Genomic DNA, 23,422 nt, shown 5'->3' on the forward strand with positions numbered 1-23,422 from the left:
ACTATCACTCGTATTTCATATGTCACAACGATTAATTGATACGTATGCTATGATGCTGGTAAAGTTGTCTCACCGTACCTACAGTGCTGGTCATTAAAAAAAGCAAGCTAGCTCATGGTTGTTCTTCCCCCAAAAACATAGCAGAATGACAATCTGTTTCAGAAGCTATAGTTAGCTAGCTAACTATATAGCTAGGTGTCATCATCTAAAATTACCCTAATTTATAAGACCGTTTTTATTTGATTAATGGTGGCCGGACCCATCTATGTGAAACTAGCCACAATAAGGATTAGTCACAATAGTGGACTTTGCGGTTAGCCTTCAAAATAAAAGTTTGTCGTTGACAGTGATGCAAATGAATACAAATAGTAGAATTATGCCATAATAGAATAGATCATTAATTTTCCAAAAATCTGTTGAAATCACACCGGATGTATTATACTTTAGAATTTCATTGGGGACATAATTATTTCACTGTACAGCCTTACCTATGGATTGTGGATCAATGACATGGGGTATCAGTCTACTCAGTGACACCCAGAGAACATTAGCATCGTAGCTCTTATTGCAAAACTCTGGAAAAACTGAATTAAGCTATATTTATTGTCAACCTATGTTTATTGAACACTATTCCCAAGGAAAAACAATACTACATGGATGTTTTCGAGTCTGATAACACTGAGGATATTGGGAAAAAATATCTTGGGTATTGAGTAAACTGATACCACATTGCATTGATCCCCAATCTTTAGGTAAAGCTGTACAAAGCAATATGAATGTCAATACATACAATAGGCTGACTAGGGAGGTGATTTCCCACCGTCACAGTCCCGCGATAAGAGCTACAATGCTAATATTTGCATAAACTCTAAACACTTGTGTTCTGTCTGTGTGTGTCACCGAGTAGACTGATACCCCATTTCACTTCACATTCCAACCTTGTTTAACATTATCTAGTCTAAATATGGCATGATTTCACCAACTGTAACCTTCTGCATCACTTTCAAAGAGGTACTTTTATTTTGAAGGCTAACCACAAATTCCACTATTGTGGCTAGCTTCATATAACAGCTTTGGGCAACAGGGTTAAGTAGCTGGCTAGCTATTTATTTTCATGAACTGAAGTTCAATTTCAATAGGCGAACAACAACTAGTAGTTACCTAGCTAATACACTGCTCAAAAAAATAAAGGGAACACTAAAATAACACATCCTAGATCTGAATGAATGAAATAATCTTATTAAATACTTTTTTCTTTACATAGTTGAATGTGCTGACAACAAAATCAGACAAATTATCAATGGAAATCAAATTTATCAACCCATGGAGGTCTGGATTTGGAGTCACACTCAAAATTAAAGTGGAAAAACACACTACAGGCTGATCCAACTTTGATGTAAGGTCCTTAAAACAAGTCAAAATGAGGCTCATTAGTGTGTGTGGCCTCCACGTGCCTGTATGACTTCCCTACAACGCCTGGGCATGCTCCTGATGAGGTGGCGGATGGTCTCCTGAGGGATCTACTCCCAGACCTGGACTAAAGCATCCGCCAACTCCTGGACAGTCTGTGGTGCAACGTGGCGTTGGTGGATGGAGCGAGACATGATGTCCCAGATGTGCTCAATTGGATTAAGGTCTGGGGAATGGGCGGGCCAGTCCAAAACATCAATGCCTTCCTCTTGCAGGAACTGCTGACACACTCCAGCCACATGAGGTCTAGCATTGTCTTGCATTAGGAGGAACCCAGGGCCAACCGCACCAGCATATGGTCTCACAAGGGGTCTGAGGATCTCATCTCGGTACCTAATGGCAGTCAGGCTACCTCTGGCGAGCACATGGAGGGCTGTGCGGCCCCCCAAAGAAATGCCAACCCACACCATGACTGACCCACCACCAAACAGGTCATGCTGGAGGATGTTGCAGGCAGCAGAATGTTCTCCACGGTGTCTCCAGACTGTCACGTCTGTCACATGTGCTCAGTGTGAGCCTGCTTTCATCTGTGAAGAGCACAGGGTGCCAGTGGCGAATTTGCCAATCTTGGTTTTCTCTGGCAAATGAAAAACGTCCTGCACGGTGTTGGGCTGTATGCACAACCCCCACCTTTGGACGTCAGGCCCTCATACCACCCTCATGGAGTCTGTTTCTGAACGTTTGAGCAGACACATGCACATTTGTGGCCTGCTGGAGGTCATTTTGCAGGGCTCTGGCAGTGCTCCTCCTGCTCCTCCTTACTCACAGACACTATTTTAAATAGTTTTGGAAACTTTAGAGTGTTTTCTATCCAAATCTACCAATTATATGCATATCCTATCTTCTGGGCCTGAGTAGAAGGCAGTTTAATTTGGGCACGCTTTTCATCCAAAATTCCAAATGCTGCCCCCTACCCTAGAGAAGTTAAACTAGACATCGGCCGATACCAATGCTGGCATTTTTAGCTAATATGGTCCGATTCTGATATGTTCACTGATATATCGTGCATCCCTAGTTTCAACTTTAGCTTGAACACTGAAGTGACCTTTGTCTCTTTAGGAAGGAAACTACATATAACATTGAAAAATGTACATAAACCCATTGCATCCCGATTGTTGGACTAAAACAACAATCCCAACAACCAAACATGAAAACACTTGTAGAGCTATATTGATGCTAGCTTTCCATATTGCTCTTGCTAGCTAAACTGTGGATTCAACTAAAACCAAAATCTATGAGTTCTCTGTTGAAAATTTTGTTGTGAAAACACATTTATGGCTGGAATTTGGATATGTTAAAATCACCTCTGGCAGTGATGATTACAGCCAAGGGCGTCATTGTGGGGGAAAACATGAATGATTCATGGGGCCCTATCCTGGTAGCGGCCCCTAAATGTTTAGAAAATGATTTATAATATAAAAAATGATTGACAAAAAAATCTGATGAAAATTAAAACATATAACCATAATCTGATCAGGCATCTCTACCCAACCATCCCGTTTGTCCCCCCCCACCCCCCATAAAATACATGTTTGGTCCATAAAAAATACAGCTGATCAGACAGTTGCTCCGGGATGTAGCCTAAGCATTCACAACAGATGACCACTATGCCCCCCTCAAAAACAAAATTGTGTTTCCAGAAAATTAAAGAAAGACCGATGCAGATGTCTTTCAGGAAAAACTATTTACACTACACTAAGTCAGAAAACGGAAGAGATGTTGCCAAGAGACTGCCTTATTTATATTAAGAGTGTAAAGGCATATTACTTTTCATGTATTCTTTTTTCTCATGAGCAAAGTAAACCATCACCCAGTTCTCCGAATATTAAGGATGGCTATAAGATATCATCAGTGAAATGGAGGAGAATGTATGGCAAACTACCAGAGCATGAACTGTTACTAGAAATTAAAACATCTGCAGCATACCATAACAACAGCTAGAGGTATAGACAGTCAGCTGCAGAAAGAAATGTAGTCAGAAAAGATGCAAACTATTACTCGGTTATATGTGATGCAACTCCAGACATTTCCCATACTGAGCAAAATATATTATTGGTGAGACATGTACACAAAGATAAAGTTCAGGGAACAGGTAAATGGAAAATAATTGAGCATTTTCTTGAATTTGAAGAATTTGCTAGAAAGACAGGCAGTGAAATTTCTGAAATGATTTTGAGTGCATTGGAAGGGCCTGGTATTGACAGCCTTGACCATGGCAATCTGCTATGATAATTGTGCAAATATGTCAGGGAAAGTGAAGGGAGTTCAAGCACACATACTGCAAAATAATCCACTGGCCACATACTCACCTTGTGCCTCCCATACTCTTATTCTTGTGGGTGTACATGCAGCTCAGTCGTGCCAAGAAGTATCAACTTTTGTGAATCATCTTCACAATCTGTTCAGTGCCAGACCAGAGTGATGGGCCATTCTCAAGGAAAGTACTGTCTGCTGTCTTAACCGCCTTTCAGATACGTAATGGAGTGTGCATATTGCTGTGGTCCAACTAGTGGCAACTCATTACTGTCGATCATCAAGGCCCTAGACATGCTTCTTGCTGCCTGACAAACGAAGCAAAAGGTCTGAAAAGCTACTTCATGTCTTTCAAGGCAATCTTCCTGCTCACTTTCTGGGTAAAAGTTTTGCAGTGTATTGAGAATAGAAGCCTAATTCTTCAGTCAGGAAATATTTCTCTGGACACTGAAGCAGCTCACATTAAGGCACTACAGGAAGAAATACAGGCTCTGCATAATCAATGGGACACTGTTCTGGCAGAAGCCTCCATGGTGGCAAATGAAATGGGTGGATCTACTCAGTTTCACAGTGAACAGAGGAACCACCAGAAAAAAATTACGTTTCCCTGATGAGACTGAAGATGACATAGCAAATGAACAGATGTCAGACACTGGATTTCGTAACACACTGTTTTATGTGGCTCTGGATAGTATAATCAGAAATTTGGACATGCGGCTCCACACGATTGCAGCTACATGCGAGGAGTTTCACCAATACTTACATTTAGGAAAATGTGTATCTTGCCACGAATTGAGAAACAAGTACTCCAAATATCTCACAGATGGATTTGAAAATGAAGTGTGACATCTAAAGACATTTATATGGTGCCACTTTTTCTGATGGTCTTTCTCCTGTAGAGCTCCTAAATGCCATCCACAAGATGCAGCTACAGAGCATTTTTTGGAGAAGTGTGCATTACACTGCAAATCTTCTGTACAATGCCTGTAACAGTTAATGGAGGTGAACGTGTCTTCAGTAAGCTGAAACTTATAAAGAACTATCTAAGATGTACAATGTGCCAAGACAAGTTGAACAGCCATGCCATCCTTTCAATTGAAAACCAGTTAGCTAGAAAATTAAACTTTAAAGACATTATAAATGAGTTTGCTCACAAGAAGACTCGACGCTGGGCTCTTGGTGCAGTGCAACCTCTGAGTTTTTTGTTTACAGGGAATAAACACAAGGACAAATGCCTGTTCTACCCAAGCCTGCCCGGGGATGGGCAAAAGACTGTTTCAGAGTATTATCTTCTATGGTTTATCTGCTGTTGAACTCAGGAATTCCCACATAATGTCTTGACACTACAGTTGCAGTTTCACAGATGCTTGTTCTCCGTAGGTACCACATTTATTCCTGCAGTCCACATAGTTCAGGATTTATTTTATTTTTCGTTATGTTATTTAGGCATATATTTAGGAATTATGCATAGTGCAGAAGAGGGTTAGCCTTGTTTAAGAATTGGTAATAAATGATTTAATCTGAAATATGGATCTCTGGTCATTTCTAAATTAAAACTGACAAGAATAACATATATAAAAAAATAAGTCACCAATTGTGTAGTTATTTATAATAAAGCATCATAAAAATCTCATGACACAGACAGCTTTTTGTTAACATTAGGAACCAAACAAGTTTGCAATACTGTTAGTATAGGCAAAGGATGAAGGTGGAAACTAGAATCTGCACAATTGTAGTATAGTGCAGCAGAAGCTTATAGTTAGTATATTTAATAACACATTGTTCAGTATGTTATTTTAATCTGAAACATTCTGATTTCTATGTTTCTGGGTAAATCTCTAAGAGCTTTGCACACCTGGATTGTACAATATTTGATAATTTATTCTTAAAAAAAAATCTTCCAACTCTGTCAAGGTGGTTGTTGATCATTGCTAGACAGCCATTTTCAAATCTTGCCATCGATTTTTCAAGTTTAATTAGGTCAAAACTGTAACTAGGCTACTGAGGAACATTCAGCGTCATCTTGGTAAGCAACTCCAGTGTATATTTGGCCTTGTGTTCTAGGTTATTGTCCTGCTGAAAGGTGAATTTGTCTTCCACTGTCTGTTGGAAAGCAGACTGAACCAGGTTTTCCTCTAGGATTTTCAGTTTATTTTTATCCTAAAAAACTCCCCAGTCCTTGCCGATGACAAGCATATCCATCATTGCATGATCCAGCCACCACCATGCTTGAAAATATGAAGTGATACTTAGTGATGTTTTATTTGCCACACAATGCTTTGTACGCTTTTTGCAGTTTTATCAACTACAATGTTGTTGATCCACCCTCCGTTATCTCCCATCACAGCCATTAAACTGTAACTGTTTTAATGTCACCATTGGCCTCATGGTGAAATCCCTGAGCGGTTTCCTTCCTCTCTGGCAATTGAGTTAGGAAGGACGCCTGTATATTTGTAGTGAATGGGTGTATTGATATAAAATGTCATTAATAATAACTTTACCATGCTCAAAAGGATATTCAATGTCTGCTTGCTTTTTTTCAACCCCCCCAAAAAAAGTATTATTTTTTTGTTGCAGGTTAATTAGGTAATATTATATAATTAATGTTTCCAACCTCTGAGCATGTAAACCAATCATTCAAAAACACTACTTTTTTTTTACTTATGAAGTTTGATCAATCTACTACTACAGACCTGCAGGAGGAATTGTTAAATATAGCACCTTCTAGTGAATACATTTTCATGCTTAGGTGAAGTTTTATTTCTACAGAATGTGAACCAAAATTAGATTCCCATGAGAATGCTACCGCAATTGCTATTAACCCATCCGCAACATATGTGATAAAGTGAAAATCGGAGGTCAGCACTTGACCCTAACCTGCAAATATAGACCATGCACTGTAGGCTACAGTCATAGATTGAATCATGTAGTAACCAAAAAAGTGTTTAACAAATCAACATATTTTAGATCCTTCAAAGTAGCCACCCTTCGCCTTGATGACAGCTTTGCACACTCTTGGCATTCTTTCAACCAGCTTCATGAGGTAGTCACCTGGATTGCTTTTCCAGCAGCCTTGAAGGACTTCCCACATATTCTGAGCACTTGCTGGCTGCTTTTCCTTCACTCTGCGGTCCAACTCATCCCAAACCATCCTCAATTGGGTTGAGGTTGGGTGATTGTGGAGGCCAGGTAATCTGATGCAGCACCCCATCGCTCTCCTTCTTGGTCAAATAGCCCCTACTCAGCCTGGAGGTATGTTTTGGGTCTTTGTCCTGTTGAAAAACAATTGATAGTCCCACTAACCGCAAACCAGATGGGATGGAGCATTGCTGCAGAATGCTGTGGTAGCCATGCTGCTGGTTGTGTGCCTTGAATTCTAAATAAATCACAGACATTGTCACCAGCAAAGCACCATCACTCCACCTCCTTCATTCTTCACGGTGGGAACAACACATGCGGAGATCACGCAGTCACGCAGTCTCCTCTGAACTGTTGATGTGTCTGTTACTTTAACTTTGTTAAGCATTTATTTGGGCTGCAATATGAGGTGCAGTTAATTGCCGATTTCTGAGGCTGGTAATTCTAATGAACTTATCCTCTGCAGCAGAGAACTCTGGGTCTTCCTTTCCTGTGGCGGTCCTCGTGAGAGCCAGTTTCGTCATAACGCTTGATGGGTTTTGCGACTACATTTGAAGAAACTCAAAGTTCTTGAAATGTTCCGGATTGACTAACCTTCATGTCTTAAAGTAATGATGGACTGTCGTTTCTCTTTGCTTATTTGAACACATTTAACGAAAGAAATTCCACAAATTAACTTTTAACAAGGCACACCTGTTAATTGAAATGCATTCCAGTTGACTCCCTTATGAAGCTGGTTGAGAGAATGCAAAGCTGTCATCAAGGCAAAGGGTGGCTACTATGAAGAATCTCAAATATAAAATATATTTCAATTTGTTGGTTACTACATGATTCCATGTGTTATTTCATAGTTTTGATGTCTTCACTATTATTCTACAATGGAAAAATGAATAGGTTGAGGTTGGTCCTGTATGTTTCTGCTTATTTCTGCTTATTTCCGACATTTTGGTAGGATATTTGTTTATCAATTTCCTATAATTAGATACATGCAGCTTCTTTTCTGTCATATGATGCTCTAGAAGAAGTCCCGTGTGGCTAAGTTGGTAGAGCATTTTAGTCATTTAGCACACTCTTATCCAGAGTGACTTGCAGTAGAGAGTGCATACATTTTCATAATTTGTTCATACATTTTCCAAATGACATCAGTTTGACCGGTTGTAAAGAAATAGAAAGCTGTGACCCAACATTCTGATAAGATGTCAGTTCGGCTTGCATGCATTGATGATGTGGTGGAAATAGGCTACTATCACTTTTTATGATGCTGACGCATTCACATTATCTCAAGATCCTGCAAGAGAACTCAAATCTCCACTCCTCTAGTCAAAATGTACATTTTGGTGTAGAATTTTACTGCAAGAAATGCTTAATTCTGCAGGAGTTAATATTAATACTGTGAGAGGTTATAGACCTACAGTCAGTGTCCAGATTTCAGTTTCCATTTAACCCATCTGAACAGTATGCAACAGTACCCTTGACATGCCATAGGCTTATTTGAAGTCATCGCCTGGTGACTGTCGAATTTGTATAGCACCTCACAATCACACAAAACATATGCACTGCCATCATCCTCTTTTGCCACCACCAACTCTTTCCCAAACATTACTTTTCTGGCTCTTTATTTTCAACTCTCCATTTCGCAGCTATTTTCTTATTGAATTAAAATCAGACATTGTCATTTTTCCTTAGTTGATCTATTTTTTTCTGCCCGTTCCCAAAAGTGTTTCGCGGTTATGGCGCGCGTAAAGTTTAGGCTTTACAGAAAGCTTTCGCACTAATGCCAGACAGCCTAAAAATAAAGAAAGAAAAACCTCAATGTTAGCCTATCAATATAAATTGCACAAGAATTTGTTTAAATGTATTGTTTTCCTCTTTATTTAACCTGCACAACCCGTGTATACAGTGAGGCAAAAAAGTATTTTGTCAGCCACCAATTGTGCAAGTTCTCCCACTTAAAAATATGAGAGAGGCCTGTCATTTTCTTCATAGGTACACTTCAACTATGACAGACGAAATGAGAAAACAAATCCAGAAAATCACATTGTAGGATTTTTGATGAATTTATTTGCAAATTATGGTGGAAAATAAGTATTTGGTCAATAACAAAAGTTTATCTCAATACTTTGTTATATACCCTTTGTTGGCAATGACAGAGGTCAAACGTTTTCTGTAAGTCTTCACAAGGTTTTCACACATTGTTGCTTGTATTTTGGCCCATTCCTCCATACATTTTGGCCCATTCCTCTAGAGCAGTGATGTTTTGGGGCTGTTGCTGGGCAACACGGACTTTCAACTCCCTCCAAAGATTTTCTATGGGGTTGAGATCTGGAGACTGGCTAGGCTACTCCAGGACCTTGAAATGCTTCTTACGAAGCCACTCCTTCGTTGCCCGGGCAGTGTGTTTGGGATCATTGTCATGCTGAAAGACCCAGCCACGTTTCATCTTCAATGCCCTTGCTGATGGAAGGAAGTTTTCACTCAATCTCACGATACATGGCCCCATTCATTCTTTCCTTTACACGGATCAGTCGTCCTGGTCCCTTTGCAGAAAAACAGCCCCAAAGCATGATGTTTCCACCCCCATGCTTCACAGTAGGTATGGTGTTCTTTGGATGCAACTCAGCATTCTTTGTCCTCCAAACACGACGAGTTGAGTTTTTACCAAAAAGTAATATTTTGTTTTCATCTGACCATATGACATTCTCCCAATCTTCTTCTGGATCATACAAATGCTCTCTAGCAAACTTCAGACGGACCTGGACATGTACTGGCTTAAGCAGGGGGACACGTCTGGCACTGCAGGATTTGAGTCCCTGGCGGCGTAGTGTGTTACTGGTGGTAGGCTTTGTTACTTTGGTCCCAGCTCTCTGCAGGTTATTCACTAGGTCCCCCCGTGTGGTTCTGGAATTTTTGCTCACCGTTCTTGTGATCATTTTGACCACATGGGGTGAGATCTTGCGTGGAGCCTAGCCTAGCCTAGCTTACCTATTGCAGATTCAGTCTTTCCAGCCTGGTGCAGGTCTACAATTTTGTTTCTGGTGTCCTTTGACAGCTCTTTGGTCTTGGCCATAGTGGAGTTTGGAGTGTGACTGTTTGAGGTTGTGGACAGGTGTCTTTTATACTCATATCTAGTTCAAGCAGGTGCCATTAATACAGGTAACGAGTGGAGGACAGAGGAGCCTCTTAAAGAAGAAGTTACAGGTCTGTGAGAGACAGAGATCTTACTTGTTTGTAGGTGACCAAATACTCATTTTCCACCATAATTTGCAAATAAATTAATAAAAAATCCTACAATGTGATTTTCTGGATTTTTTTCCTCATTTTGTCTGTCATAGTTGAAGTGTACCTATGATGAAAATTACAGGCTTCTCTCATCTTTTTAACTGGGAGATCTTGCACAATTGGTGGCTAAGTAAATACTTTTTTGCCCCACTGTATAACCACGTGGACTGTGGGTTATGGGTGTGCATCACTTGTGTGTTTGTCTGTAACAACTAGTAATTCTTAGGTTATTGCTGAAACAATATTTTCTTAGTAATTACCTTGTCATTTAAAAATAGTGCTACTAAGTTTTCAGTGCTACTAGGTATGCAACACTTCAGTGAGTCATCTGCTTCTGTAGAAGTACTTGAGGTTAGCTTCTATCTTGTATTCTAATCACTTTTCATGACCTTTAACCTTTACTCTCCGCTACCACTATCCCTACCACCAACAGTTGCTCAAGAGACTAAAGAATTCAGTCAGTAATCAATCCAATGTATTATCGTGCTGCTTACTTACAAAGTCATTGATCATAGTGCTCAACAAGACCTGAGAAGTTTCCTGTAGGTAAAGATCTAGGATCAGCTTACCCAATCCTATTAGTGGGGGAAAAGCAAAAAAGATCAGCGTCTAGATGTTTCTGAGTAAATATCTTTCTCCGCTCTCCAGGCTCGGCAGCGCCATGAAAGGTGGAGGAAGGGGTAAGGAGCCTCCGGTGGAGGTGAGCTGCAAGCGGCCCAAGCGCAAGTGTCTACAATGGCACCCGCTACTCTCCAAGAAGGCCCTGGACTTTTCGGAGGAGGAAGAGGAGGACGAAGAAGAACTAGAGAAGGTGACTCCTCTTTTGCAGGTGTTGCGTTCAGTATGTACGTTTTGAAATGAAAGAGCATTTCCTATTGGGCAAGTTCAGATGGATAGTTTCGGATCTACTGAACATAACTCTGGACACTCTTGCTGCATTCCCACTTGCCTATTGCCCCATGAAACATTTACGACAGTCTATTGTTAGTTCACTGTATATTATGCAGTGACCTCTCACTCCAGTATAGAACCACCAGCCAAGGGCACTTTACCCCCTCTATGAAGTATCTCTCCCTGCCTGGCTGTGGGGGCAGAAATACCATGTCGAAAATATGATTTGAACATTTGAATTTCTAAAACACACATCATTTTGATAACTAAGTATGTAGTCTAGAAGTATTCACTTTCATTTTCTATGATATAAAAAAATACACTGAACAAAAATATAAACACAACATGTAAAGTGTTGGTCCCATGTTTCATGAGCTGAAATAAAACCTCCAAGAAATGCTCCATATACACAAAAAGTTGTTTTTCTCAAATGTTGTGCACAAATGTGTTTACATCCCTGACAGGTATGGCATATCAAGAAGCTGATTAAACCGCATGCTTATTACACAGGTGCACCTTGTGGTGGGGACAATGCACTATAAATGTGGAGTATGCCACACACACAATGCCACAGATGTCTCAAGTTTTGAGGGAGCGTGCAATTGGCATGCTGACTGCAGAAATGTCCACCAGAGCTGTTGCCAGAGAATTTAATGTTAATGTTTCTCTACCATAAGCTGCCTCCAATGTGGTTTTAGAGTATTTGGCAGTACACCTAACCGGCCTAGCAACCGCAGACCACATGTAACCATGCCAGCCCAGGACCTCCACATCCGACTTGTTCACCTGTGGGATCGTCTGAGGGGGGGTTGGGGGGATGCTGAGGAGTATTTCTGTCTGTAATGATGCCCTTTTGTGGGGAAAAAAACTAATTCCGATTGGCTGGGCCTGGCTCCCCAGTGGGTGGGCCTATGCCCAGCTATGGCTGCACCCCTGCCCAGTCATGTGAAATCCATATGCCTTAATCTAATTGACTGACATACTAATATGAACTGTAGCTCAGTAAAATGAAAAATGTTTTATATTTTTGTTCAGTATAAAACACATTTCTGAATTACTTCCAAATTGATATCAATTGAATCAGCACTATAAAATAGAGCCTATCCATTGTTATGATAATAATGGTGGTGGGGGTAGTGATGATGAAGATTAAAACATCTATCACTGATGCGTCTGTCCACAGGAGCCATTGTTGGTTAGGGAGACCCGGGGGCCGAAGGTGCCATGCACCCCGGAGGGGGAAGAGGACTCTTCAGAGCAGCGGGCCCGCCGGCCCATGAATGCCTTCCTGCTTTTCTGCAAGCGCCACCGATCGCTGGTGAGGCAGGAACACCCTCGACTGGACAACCGCGGTGCCACCAAGATCTTGGCTGATTGGTGGGCTGTGCTGGAGCCCAAAGAGAAACAGAAGTACACTGACATGGCCAAGGAGGTGAGCATCACCAAAATCCCATTCTGGAATTGTCAAATGCCTCTTATTCTCCTAGGGGTGAATTCTAACCAATTCAGTAAAATGCTCAGTTAGTCTCCCCGTGATATCAATGCATGATGACTAAGTGAAAATTTTCTTAAGATGCATGCTGACCAGACCGCTCGCTCACCATTGCGCATATGTTGATTTTGTCCACCCACACCAGATGCGATCAGGACACACAACTATATTAATGTTGGAGACAAGTCGAAAAGCATCAAACATTTATGCCGATTTAGCTAGCTAGCTAGCTTGCTGTTGCTAGCTAGTTTTTCCTGGGATTTAAACATTGGGTTGTTATTTTACATGAAATAAACAAGGTCCTCCACTCTGACAATTAATCCACAGATAAAAGGGTAAACAGAGTTTGTTTCTAGATATATCTCCTTCAGGCTTCTTCTTCTTTGGACTTTATATGACGGTTGGCAACCAATAAAAAAAAAAAAAAGATGTATTTTTCACCCCTTTTTTACTCCCCAATTTTGTGGTGTCCAATTGGTAGTAGTTACAGTCTTGTTTCATCGCTGCAACTCCTGTACGGACTCGGGAGAGGCGAAGGTCGAGAGCCACGCGTCCTCCGAAACACAACCCAACCAAGCCGCGCTGCTTCTTGACACAATTCCCATCCAACCCAGAATCAAGCCGCACCAATGTGTCACACCTGGCGACCGTGTCAGCGTGCACTATGCACGGCCCGCCACAGGAGTCGCTAGTGCGCGATGAGACAAGGGTATCTCCGTAACCTGGACGACGCTGGGCCAATTGTGCGCCGCCCCATGGGCCTCCCGGTCGCGGCCGGCTGCGACAGAGCCTGGACTCGAACCCAGAATCTCTAGTGGCACAGCTAGAGCACTGCGCCACTCGGGAAGCCCTGCAACCAACTTTTGGGTGCATTACCACCACCAACTGAACTGGAGTGTGGACCTCAGTTCATCTTTCAATCACCCACGTGGGTATATGGTCCTAAAAACCAATGAGGAGAAGGGAGAGGCGGGACTTGCAGCTTGTGAAGGGTCACAAATAGAACCAAGTTCTATTTTAGCGCCTGTCTACGCAGACGCTCAGTGATGTGCGCAAGCATTGTGGGTGCAATGATTGTACGTGTAAGCATATGTGTACATTTATTTTGCTGCGCACATGACACGAGCGGTGTGGTCAGCATGTTAGAGTTCACCCCTTACTGTTTCTCTAAGAAAACAATATCATTTGATTTAGAATTCAGATAGAATTAACCCTGAAGCTGATCAAGAGTTACAACACAGGATCACAAACTCATTTGAAACTGGAGTGTCGTAGCCATACTAAGACATGTAAGACATGCATTATCTATCTTTCTAGTACCTTTTATAGGTCATGAAACTAAAGCGACAATGTATGCACACTACTGAATGAGTCTCCTGTAGCTTGTTTTGGATTGTCTCTATGCAAATGAAGTCCAGCCAAATATGAAAGTTCTGTTATGTAACACTTCTTCAGCAGTGGCGGTCGGTAACTTTTAAGATTAGGGAGGACGATTGTTTTTTTTTTTTTTATGAGCATGATCTTATTTCTATTACAGCATATTGGATGACTGGCATTTATATTCCATTCACCCAGCTCAATGTAGCATTAATAGGTTTAGGCTACTACATGATACTCAAATTTGCCCTATACCCATCATGAGGTTGCTACAAACTAGCCTACAAAGGAACATTTATAACATGTACACAAGTCGAGAGAAAAATTGAGAGTAATTAACGTGACAGACAGTGACACATTTAATATCACCTTTCATACTCTTGGCTGATCTGGGGTGTAATCGTTAGTACAACCAGTTACGTTTTGGAACTAAAACAAATTCAGGTAGGTCCCTCCACGTTTCATTCCATTTGCTTCCATATTTTTCAACAGAATCGTTAGAATGAATACACCACTGATCACCTCCACACACAGTTCACTTTCATAGCAGCCACATACAGCATCATCACTTAGCTCATTGCATAGATGCGAAAAGAGATGATACACTCTTCTCTTACCTTTTCCCATTGCTTGTGGACTTCAGTGCACAACACAACAGCTGTCTGTGACCAGTCACAAAAACTTCCCCAAGCCAAACCTTCATACCATAACCGCTACACAGCCTACATTTTTGTCACCATAATGTTATAGTCAACAAAGTTTAACTATCGTGTTAGTAAACATCCAATCCATGTGCACAATCACACAGTACAGTGAGTGTACATTTAGTAGTTACACCGGCGGGCCCGGTGGCAATAAATGTATAAAACCAAAGCTTACATTGACTTGGAAGAGTTGCTGTGTTGGACAGTCTAAGCCAACTAGCTAACATAAATATAATTTCTCTCTGTGTGAGTCAGGTTGTTGAGTAACATTAGGCTAAATTAGCTGCTTTAACTCAGTAAATGAAAGGTAAAATATGAAGAAGAAAAATACAATGAAATTTAGCTAGCTCTCTCTCAGCTGCTTCAAATTTTTTTGAAGGAAGGGATATATTCAAAACTTTTCAATTATTATCTTTCTCTCTCTTTGAGTCCACTACCGAACCACCACATTTAGTCACGGCAATATGACTGGGAACATGGACGTGTACAGAGCAGCTATGACCTCTGTAAGGCAATCAAAGAGGCAAGACGACAATACAGGGTTGTCTCTATGCAAAAATTGAGTTGCTATTCAAATGCTCAGACAAGAGACATACAGTGGGGCAAAAAAGTATTTAGTCAGCCACCAATTGTGCAAGTTCTCCCAGTTAAAAATATGAGAGAGCCCTGTAATTTTCATCATAGGTACACTACAACTATGACAGAAAAAAATCAAAAAAATCACATTGTAGGATTTTTAATGAATTTATTTGCAAATTATGGTGGAAAATAAGTATTTGGTCACCTACAAACAAGCAATATTTCTGGCTCTCACAGACCTGTAACTTCTTCTTTAAGAGGCTCCTCTGTCCTCCACTGTATTAATGGCACCTGTTTGAACTTGTTATCAGTATAAAAGACACCTGTCCACAACCTCAAACAGTCACACTCCAAACTCCACTATGGCCAAGACCAAAGAGCTGTCAAAGGACACCAGAAACAAAATTGTAGGCCTGCACCAGGCTGGGAAGACTGAATCTGCAATCTGTAAGCAGCTTGGTTTGAAGAAATCAACTGTGGGAGCAATTATTAGGAAATGGAAGACATACAAGACCACTGATAATCTCCCTTGATCTGGGGCTCCACGCAAGATCTCACCCCGTGTGGTCAAAATGATCACAAGAACGGTGAGCAAAAATCCCAGAACCACACGGGGGGACCTAGTGAATAACCTGCAGAGAGCTGGGACCAAAGTAACAAAGCCTACCACCAGTAACACACTATGCCTCCAGGGACTCAAATCCTGCAGTGCCAGATGTGTCCCCCTGCTTAAGCCAGTACATGTCCAGGCCCGTCTGAAGTGCTGAAATGCTAGAGTGCATTTGGATGATCCAGAAGAAGATTGGAGAATGTCATATGGTCAGATGAAACCAAAATATAACTTTTTGGTAAAAACTTTTTTTGAGTGAAAACCTCCTTCCATCAGCAAGGGCATTGCAGATGAAACGTGGCTGGGTCTTCCAGCATGACAATGATCCCAAACACACCGCCCGGGCAACAAAGGAGTGGCTTCGTAAGAAGCATTTCAAGGTCCTGGAGTGGCCTAGCCAGTCTCCAGATCTCAACCCCATAGAAAATCTTTGGAGGGAGTTGAAAGTCCGTGTTGCCCAGCAACTGCCCCAAAATATCACTGCTCTAGAGGAGATCTGCATGGAGGAATGGACCAAAATACAAGCAACAGTGTGTGAAAACCTTGTGAAGACTTACAGAAAACGTTTGACCTCTGTCATTGCCAACAAAGGGTATATAACAAAGTATTGAGATAAACTTTTGTTATTGACCAAATACTTATTTTCCACCATAATTTGCAAATAAATTCATTAAAAATCCTACAATGTGATTTTTGCCCCACTGCGTGCGTGTGTGCGTATGTGTGTGTGTGTGTGTGTGTGTGTAATATATCTATATACACACACACACGCACACATTTTTACTATTTTCTATATTGCATAATAATAGTGAAGACATCAAAACTATGAAATAACACATGGAATCATGTAGGAACCAAAAAAGTGTTAAACGATTCTTCAAAGTTATTTATTTATTTATTTTTATTTCACCTTTTATTTAACCAGGTAGGCAGGTTGAGAACAAGTTCTCATTTACATTTGCGACCTGGCCAAGATAAAGCAAAGCAGTTCGACACATACAACAACACAGAGTTACACATGGAGTAAAACAAACATGCAGTCAATAATACAATAGAAAAATAAGTCTATTTACAATGTGAGCAAGTGAGGTAAGATAAGGGAGGTAAAGGCAACAAAAAAAAGGCCATGTTGGCGAAGTAAATACAATATAGCAAGTAACACACTGGAATGGTCGATTTGCAGTGGAAGAATGCAAAGTAGAAATAATGGGGTGCAAAGGAGAAAAATAAAAATACAGTAGGGGAAGAGGTAGTTGTTTGGGCTAAATTATAGATGGGCTATGTACAGGTGCAGTAATCTGTGAGCTGCACTGACAGCTGGTGCTTAAAGCTAGTGAGGGAGATAAGTGTTTCCAGTTTCAGAGATTTTTGTAGTTCGATCCAGTCATTGGCAGCAGAGAACTGGAAGGAGAGGCGCCAAAGGAGGAATTGGTTTTGGGGGTGACCAGAGAGATATACCTGCTGGAGCGTGTGCTACAGGTGGGTGCTGCTATGGTGACCAGCGAGCTGAGATAAGGGGGGACTTTACCTAGCAGAGTCTTGTAGATGACCTGGAGCCGGTGGGTTTGGCGACGAGTGTGAAGCGAGGGCCAGCCAACGAGAGCGTACAGGTCGCAGTGGTAGGTAGTATATGGGGCTTTGGTGACAAAACGGATGGCACTGTGATAGACTGCATCCAAATTATTGAGTAGGGTATTGGAGGCTATTATGTAAATGACATCGCCGAAGTCGAGGATCGATAGGATGGTCAGTTTTAACGAGGGTATGTTTGGAAGCATGAGTGAAGGATGCTTTGTTGCGAAATAGGAAGCCAATTCTAGATTTCACTTTGGATTGGAGATGTTTGATGTGAGTCTGGAAGGAGAGTTTAGTCTAACCAGACACCTAGGTATTTGTAGTTGTCCACATATTCTAAGTCTGAACCGCCCAGAGTAGTGATGCTGGACGGGCGGGCAGGTGCAGGCAGTGATCGCTTGCAAAGCATGCATTTAGTTTTATTTGTATTTAAGAGCAGTTGGAGGCCACGGATGGAGAGTTGTAGGGCATTGAAGCTTGCCTGGAGGGTTATAAACACAGTGTCCTAAGACGGGCCAGAAGTATACAGAATGGTGTCGTCTGCGTAGAGGTGGATCAGATACTCACCAGTAGCAAGAGCAACATCATTGATGTATACGGAGAAGAGAGTCTGCCCAAGAATTGAACCCTGTGGCACCCCCATAGAGACTGCCAGAGGCCCAGACAATAGGCCCTCCGATTTGACACACTGAACTCTATCAGAGAAGTAGTTGGTGAACCAGGTGAGGCAACCATTTGAGAAACCAAGGCTATCGAGTCTGCCGATGAGGATGTGGTGATTGACAGAGTCAAAAGCCTTGGCCAGGTCAATGAATACGGTTGCACAGTAATGTCTCTTATCGATGGCGGTTAGGATGTCGTTTAGGACCTTGAGCGTGGCTGTGGTGCACCCATGACCAGCTCTGAAACCAGATTGCATAGCGGAGAAGGTACGGTGGGATTCAAAATGGTGGGTAATCTGTTTGTTAACTTGGCTTTCAAATACTTTAGAAAGACAGGGTAGGGTAGATATAGGTCTGTAGCAGTTTGGGTCTAGAGTGTCACCCCCTTTGAAGAGGGGAATGACTGCGGCAGCTTTCCAATCTTTCGGAATCTCAGACAACACAAAAGAGGTTGAACAGGCTAGTAATAGGGGTTGCAACTTTTTCTGCAGATAATTTTTGAAAGAAAGGGTCCAGATTGTCTAGCCCGGCTGATTTGTAGGGGTCCAGATTTTGCAGCTCTTTCAAAACATCAGCTGACTGGATTTGGGAGAAGGAGAAATGGGGAAGGCTTGGGCGAGTTGCTGTGGGGGGTGTAGTGCTGTTGACCGGGGTAGGGGTAGCCAGGTGGAAAGCATGGCCAGCCGTAGAAAAATGCTCATTGAAATTCTCAATTATAGTGGATTTATCGGTGGTGACCTATCCTCAGTGCAGTGGGCAGCTGGGAGGAGGTGTTCTTATTCTCCATGGACTTTTTTGAGTTTGTGTTGCAGGAAGCAAATTTCTGCTTGAAAAAGCTAGCCTTGGCTTTTCTAACTGCCTGTGTATATTGGTTTCTAACTTCCCTGAAAAGTTGCATATCATGGGGGCTGTTTGATGCTAATGCAGAACGCCATAGGATGTTTTTGTGTTGGTTAACCACTCTAGGGCATGTGGGACGCTGGCAGAGTGCCAAATTCAAATACAGAAATACTCATTGTAAAAATTCATAAAACAAAACATATTTTACATAGGTTTAAAGATTAACTTCCTGTGAATCCAACCACGGTGTCAGATTTAAAAAATGCTTTACGGCGAAAGCATACCTTACGATTATTTGAGAACATAACCCAGCAGACAAGTCATTACAAACAGTAACCAGCCAAGTAAAAGAGTTACACAAGTCAGAAATAGAGAGAAAATTAATTCCTTACCTTTGATGATCTTCATAAGGTGGCACTCAGAAGACATTAATTTACTCAATAAATGTTCCTTTTGTTCGATAAAGTCTCTTTATATCCAAAAACCTCCTTTTTGTTTGCGCGTTTTCTTCAGCAATCCACAGGCTCAAACGCAGTCAAAACAGGCAGACAAAAAATCCAAATTGTATCTGTGAAGTTCATAGAAACATGTCAAACGATGTTTATATTCAATCCTCAGGTTGTTTTTAGACTAAATAATCGATAATATTTCAACCGGACAATAACGTCGTCAATATAAAAGGTAAACAAGAAAGGCACTGTCTCGGTCGCGCGCATGAAAAAGCTCTTTGACACGGCAGGGTCCACTTATTCCGACTGCTCTTACTCCCTCATTTTTCAGAATACAAGACTGAAACAATTTCTAAAGACTGTTGACATCTAGTGGAAAGCATAGGAACTGCAATTTGAGTCCAAAGTCAATGGATACTGTAATGGCATTGAATTAAAAAATACAAAACCAAAAATAAACCTACTTTTGCCTGCCACATCAGTTCTGTTATACTCACAGACACTATTTTAACAGTTTTGGAAACTTTAGTGTTTTCTATCCAAATCTATCAATTATATGCATATCATATCTTCTGGGCTCGAGTAGAAGGCAGTTTAATATGGGCATGCTTTTCATCCAAAATTCCGAATGCTGCCCCTTACCCTAGAGAAGTTAAGGGCAGTCAGGTCTGGAGAGAAACAAGGGCTATATCTGTTTGTGGTTCTAAATGTATTTAAGATGGTGAGGAAGGCATTTAAAAAAAAATAACCAGGCATTCTCTACTGACGGGATGAGGTCAATATCTTTCCAGGATACCCGGGCCAGGTCGATTAGAAAGGCCTGCTCACTGAAGTGTTTCAGGGAGCGTTTGACAGTGATGAGTGGAGGTCGTTTGACCGCTGACCCATTACGGATGCAGTAGATTGCAACACCGCCCCCTTTGGTCGTTCTATCTTGTCTGAAAATGTTGTAGATAGGGATGGAGATTTCAGAGTTTTTGGTGGTCTTCCTAAGCCATGATTCAGACATGGCTAGGACATCCGAGTTGGCAGAGTGCGCTAAAGCAGTGAATAAAACAAACTTAGGGAGGAGGCTTCTAATGTTAATATGCATGAAACCAAGGCTATTACGGTTACAGAAGTCATCAAAAGAGAGCACCTGGGGAATAGGAGTGGAGCTAGTCACTGCAGGGCCTGGATTCACCTCTACATCACCAGAGGAACAGAGGACGAGTAGGATAAGGGTACAGCTAAAAGCTATGAGAATTGGTCATCTAGGACGTCTGGAACAGAGTAGTCACCCTTTGCCTTGATGACAGCTTTGCACACTCTTGGAATTCTCTCAACCAGCTTCATGAGGAATGTAAGTCTATGGGAGGGGGTGAGAACCATGAGCCTCCTAGGTTTTGTATTGGATTCAATGTACCCAGATGAGGTTGGAAAATCCCCTCCGGCTACCCTAGAAGGTGCTGTTAAGGCTACTGTAGACCTTCATTGCAAAACAGTGTTTTTTTTCATTGATTATTTGGTGACGTGTATACATGTATGTATGTGTGATGTATAATATTATTTCATATTTATTATTATAGTTTAATCTATGTTTCACTATTTTTATCAAATTCACTGTGTAGGAAGGTCCTCCCCATCCTCCTCTGAGCCTCCACTGTGTTTTTCAGTAAATGCTGCATTTTGCTATAGTATTATTTCCTGTGTGCTTTTGCTGATAACCTTTCTGGCGTTGTCGTTTTCCAGTACAAGGATGCCTTCATGAAGGCTAACCCGGGCTACAAGTGGTGCCCTGCCACCAACAAGCCAGTCAAGAGCCCCTGCCACACTGTCAGCAACACCCGCAATAAAGTGTGGTCCTTCCCTTCCAACTCCCCTAAGGGCTGTGCCACTGCCAAGAAACTGCCCAAGACTGACAGCACACCACAGCTTAATTTCGCCATGGCAGGTGCGTCAAGTTTCCATTTCTGGTAAAAAGGCTAATTAAACATGTAATGTCTCGGCATAGCTGCCACTAAAGAATGTCAAATTTGTAAAAATATATTCTAACTAGCTTTTATTTTGTGTCTTCCCAGATCCCACAAAGATGGGTGGCCTAAGTATGCTACTGTTGGCTGGGGAGCATGCCCTTACTGCCAGAGAGGTATGTCATGTCATATCCACTATATCCTGGACTGTAGTGCAAAAATTAACAACCGGAGGACTTCAGAGGGTTATCTAAGGGTCTTTGAGACAATTTATGAAAAGGCCCAGTCTAGTGAGTTTATCCTTGTTGTTGTAGCACAATTTTAATCTAGAAATCATAGTTTTAGTGGAAATATATCTGAGGCACTTAAGTAATTCTCACATGTGTTGTAAAAGCACTGTGAGATACAAATTTGAAGATGTATGAATTGAACCTCCACAGATTTCCTCCAGCTCATCACAATCTGGAGCCACAGATGTCACTAAGTACCCTGATAAATCCTCCCTATTCCAACTTGCTGAGGTAAAACCACCTGAAATGGGAATGTTTTCTCTTTAACCTCTTGTAACTATTACATAGGGCTGTTACGGCAAATACGCTCTGATACAACAGTTTATAGATTTGCCTATATGCGCATGTGTATCGAAAATAGCCTAAATTAGATGCATTGTCTATTTGCATATAAATGGTTTGGTTTGCTCTTACAATACCCAACACATCACATAACATTATACCATTCCCTAAAATGGTGGCACAAGGAAGTGAGGCTCATTCCTGTTTAAATGGGTCAGCCAACCCTCAATTGTGTCCCTTTTCAGATCTCTTCCAGCACGCGTCAGCCGAGTTTAATGGACACAGCTGGCAAAGGGAAGCCCTTGAGTTGGGAGGACCAGGCTGAAGTGGGTATTCTTAGGGAAAGGCTTGTCTACATATGATTTAGCTCAATGTTATTGGCCTGTAACATTTTTATAGGCGATCTGCCAACTGCTAAGCATACTTGCATATGTATGGACTTCAATCATTCTACATGCTATTGAAATGCACTCTTAAGTAGTTTGTTTTTAAACTGAGTGGGATATCTTCCTGCTTACTGAAATCCACAACAACAAAATTCAAATACTGACACTATTGGCTATTACCAGTGCGGGTATGCCTTAAGGGAGGGCACAAATGAAAGCATTTACTCTCTAATAACCATACTATACTGTTTAGTACAAAGTCACAAATATGAACATGCATAAGCCCAGGATCTTATCCATTTTCTCATTCACCTTTTTCCTCAGATGTGGTCTGGAACCTCACAGCAGGGAAAGCCTGACGTACCCACTGCCAATGTCAAGTCCCCTCTTTTTCAACTGGCAGAGGTATAGTCATTACACTGTCTCAAGTCTGCCACTCCACACTACTACATACTCTATAATGCTGTTGTATTGTCTTTTATGATGTATTGTCAAATTCTCCTCTGTTGTGTATCAAAGCAGATCTCCTCTGATTCGAGCCAGTCGACTGCACCAGAGGGAAAGCAGTGTGGCCAGTCCGCTCTCTTCCAGCTTGCTGAGGTACTGCAGGCCCTCCCTCATTATGGTTCCATTTAAGTCCATTTTGATACTATTGAACTCTTGAAATACCCTACAGTCGAAATGATTCATAGTTAGCTCCAGCACTTTCACATCGATATGACTACTGAAATGTTAGTTTCATATCAAATTGTATTAGTCACATGTGCCGAATACAATGCGGCGAATTTCACCTTACAGTGAAATGCTTACTTACGAGCCCCTAACCAACAATGCAGTTTTAAAAAATATGGATAAGAATAATAAATAAAAGTAACAAGTAATTAAAAAGCAGCAGTAAAATAACATTAGCAATACTATATCTATATACAGGGGTGTACTGATACAGAATCAATGTGCGAGGGCACCGGTTATTTGAGGTAGTATGTACATGTAGGTAGGGTTATTAAAGTGACTATGCATAGATGACAACAGAGTAGCAGTGGTGTAAAGGGGGGGGGCACTGCAAATAGTCTGTGTAGCCATTTGACTAGATGTTCAGGAGTCTTATGGCTTGGGGGTAGAAGACGTTTAGAAGCCTCTTGTTATTTTCCCTCTGGTTGCACATTTAACATGCTGATAGAAATGTGGTAAAA

At 41.5% G+C, this 23,422-nt stretch overlaps 1 protein-coding gene across 8 annotated transcripts in view; it reads left to right on the forward strand.

Moving 5' to 3' along the window:
* Positions 1-23,422, forward strand: part of LOC110533503 (HMG box transcription factor BBX) — a 44,467-nt gene that overhangs the window by 10,781 nt on the left and 10,264 nt on the right. For 7 of the 8 annotated variants that reach the window (XM_036989900.1, XM_021617770.2, XM_036989903.1 and 4 more), the window contains exons 3-10: positions 10,789-10,951; positions 12,215-12,463; positions 21,051-21,252; positions 21,380-21,447; positions 21,712-21,792; positions 22,089-22,169; positions 22,554-22,634; positions 22,749-22,829. In XM_036989900.1, coding sequence (XP_036845795.1) covers positions 10,802-10,951; positions 12,215-12,463; positions 21,051-21,252; positions 21,380-21,447; positions 21,712-21,792; positions 22,089-22,169; positions 22,554-22,634; positions 22,749-22,829 — 993 coding nt within the window. In that variant the 5' untranslated portion in view covers positions 10,789-10,801. The remainder of the gene's footprint in view (positions 1-10,788; positions 10,952-12,214; positions 12,464-21,050; positions 21,253-21,379; positions 21,448-21,711; positions 21,793-22,088; positions 22,170-22,553; positions 22,635-22,748; positions 22,830-23,422) is intronic. The other variant, XM_021617777.2, reaches the window with a different exon arrangement.

The sequence above is a fragment of the Oncorhynchus mykiss genome, chromosome 10, assembly GCF_013265735.2.
Source record: "Oncorhynchus mykiss isolate Arlee chromosome 10, USDA_OmykA_1.1, whole genome shotgun sequence".
Classification (NCBI taxonomy): domain Eukaryota; kingdom Metazoa; phylum Chordata; class Actinopteri; order Salmoniformes; family Salmonidae; genus Oncorhynchus; species Oncorhynchus mykiss.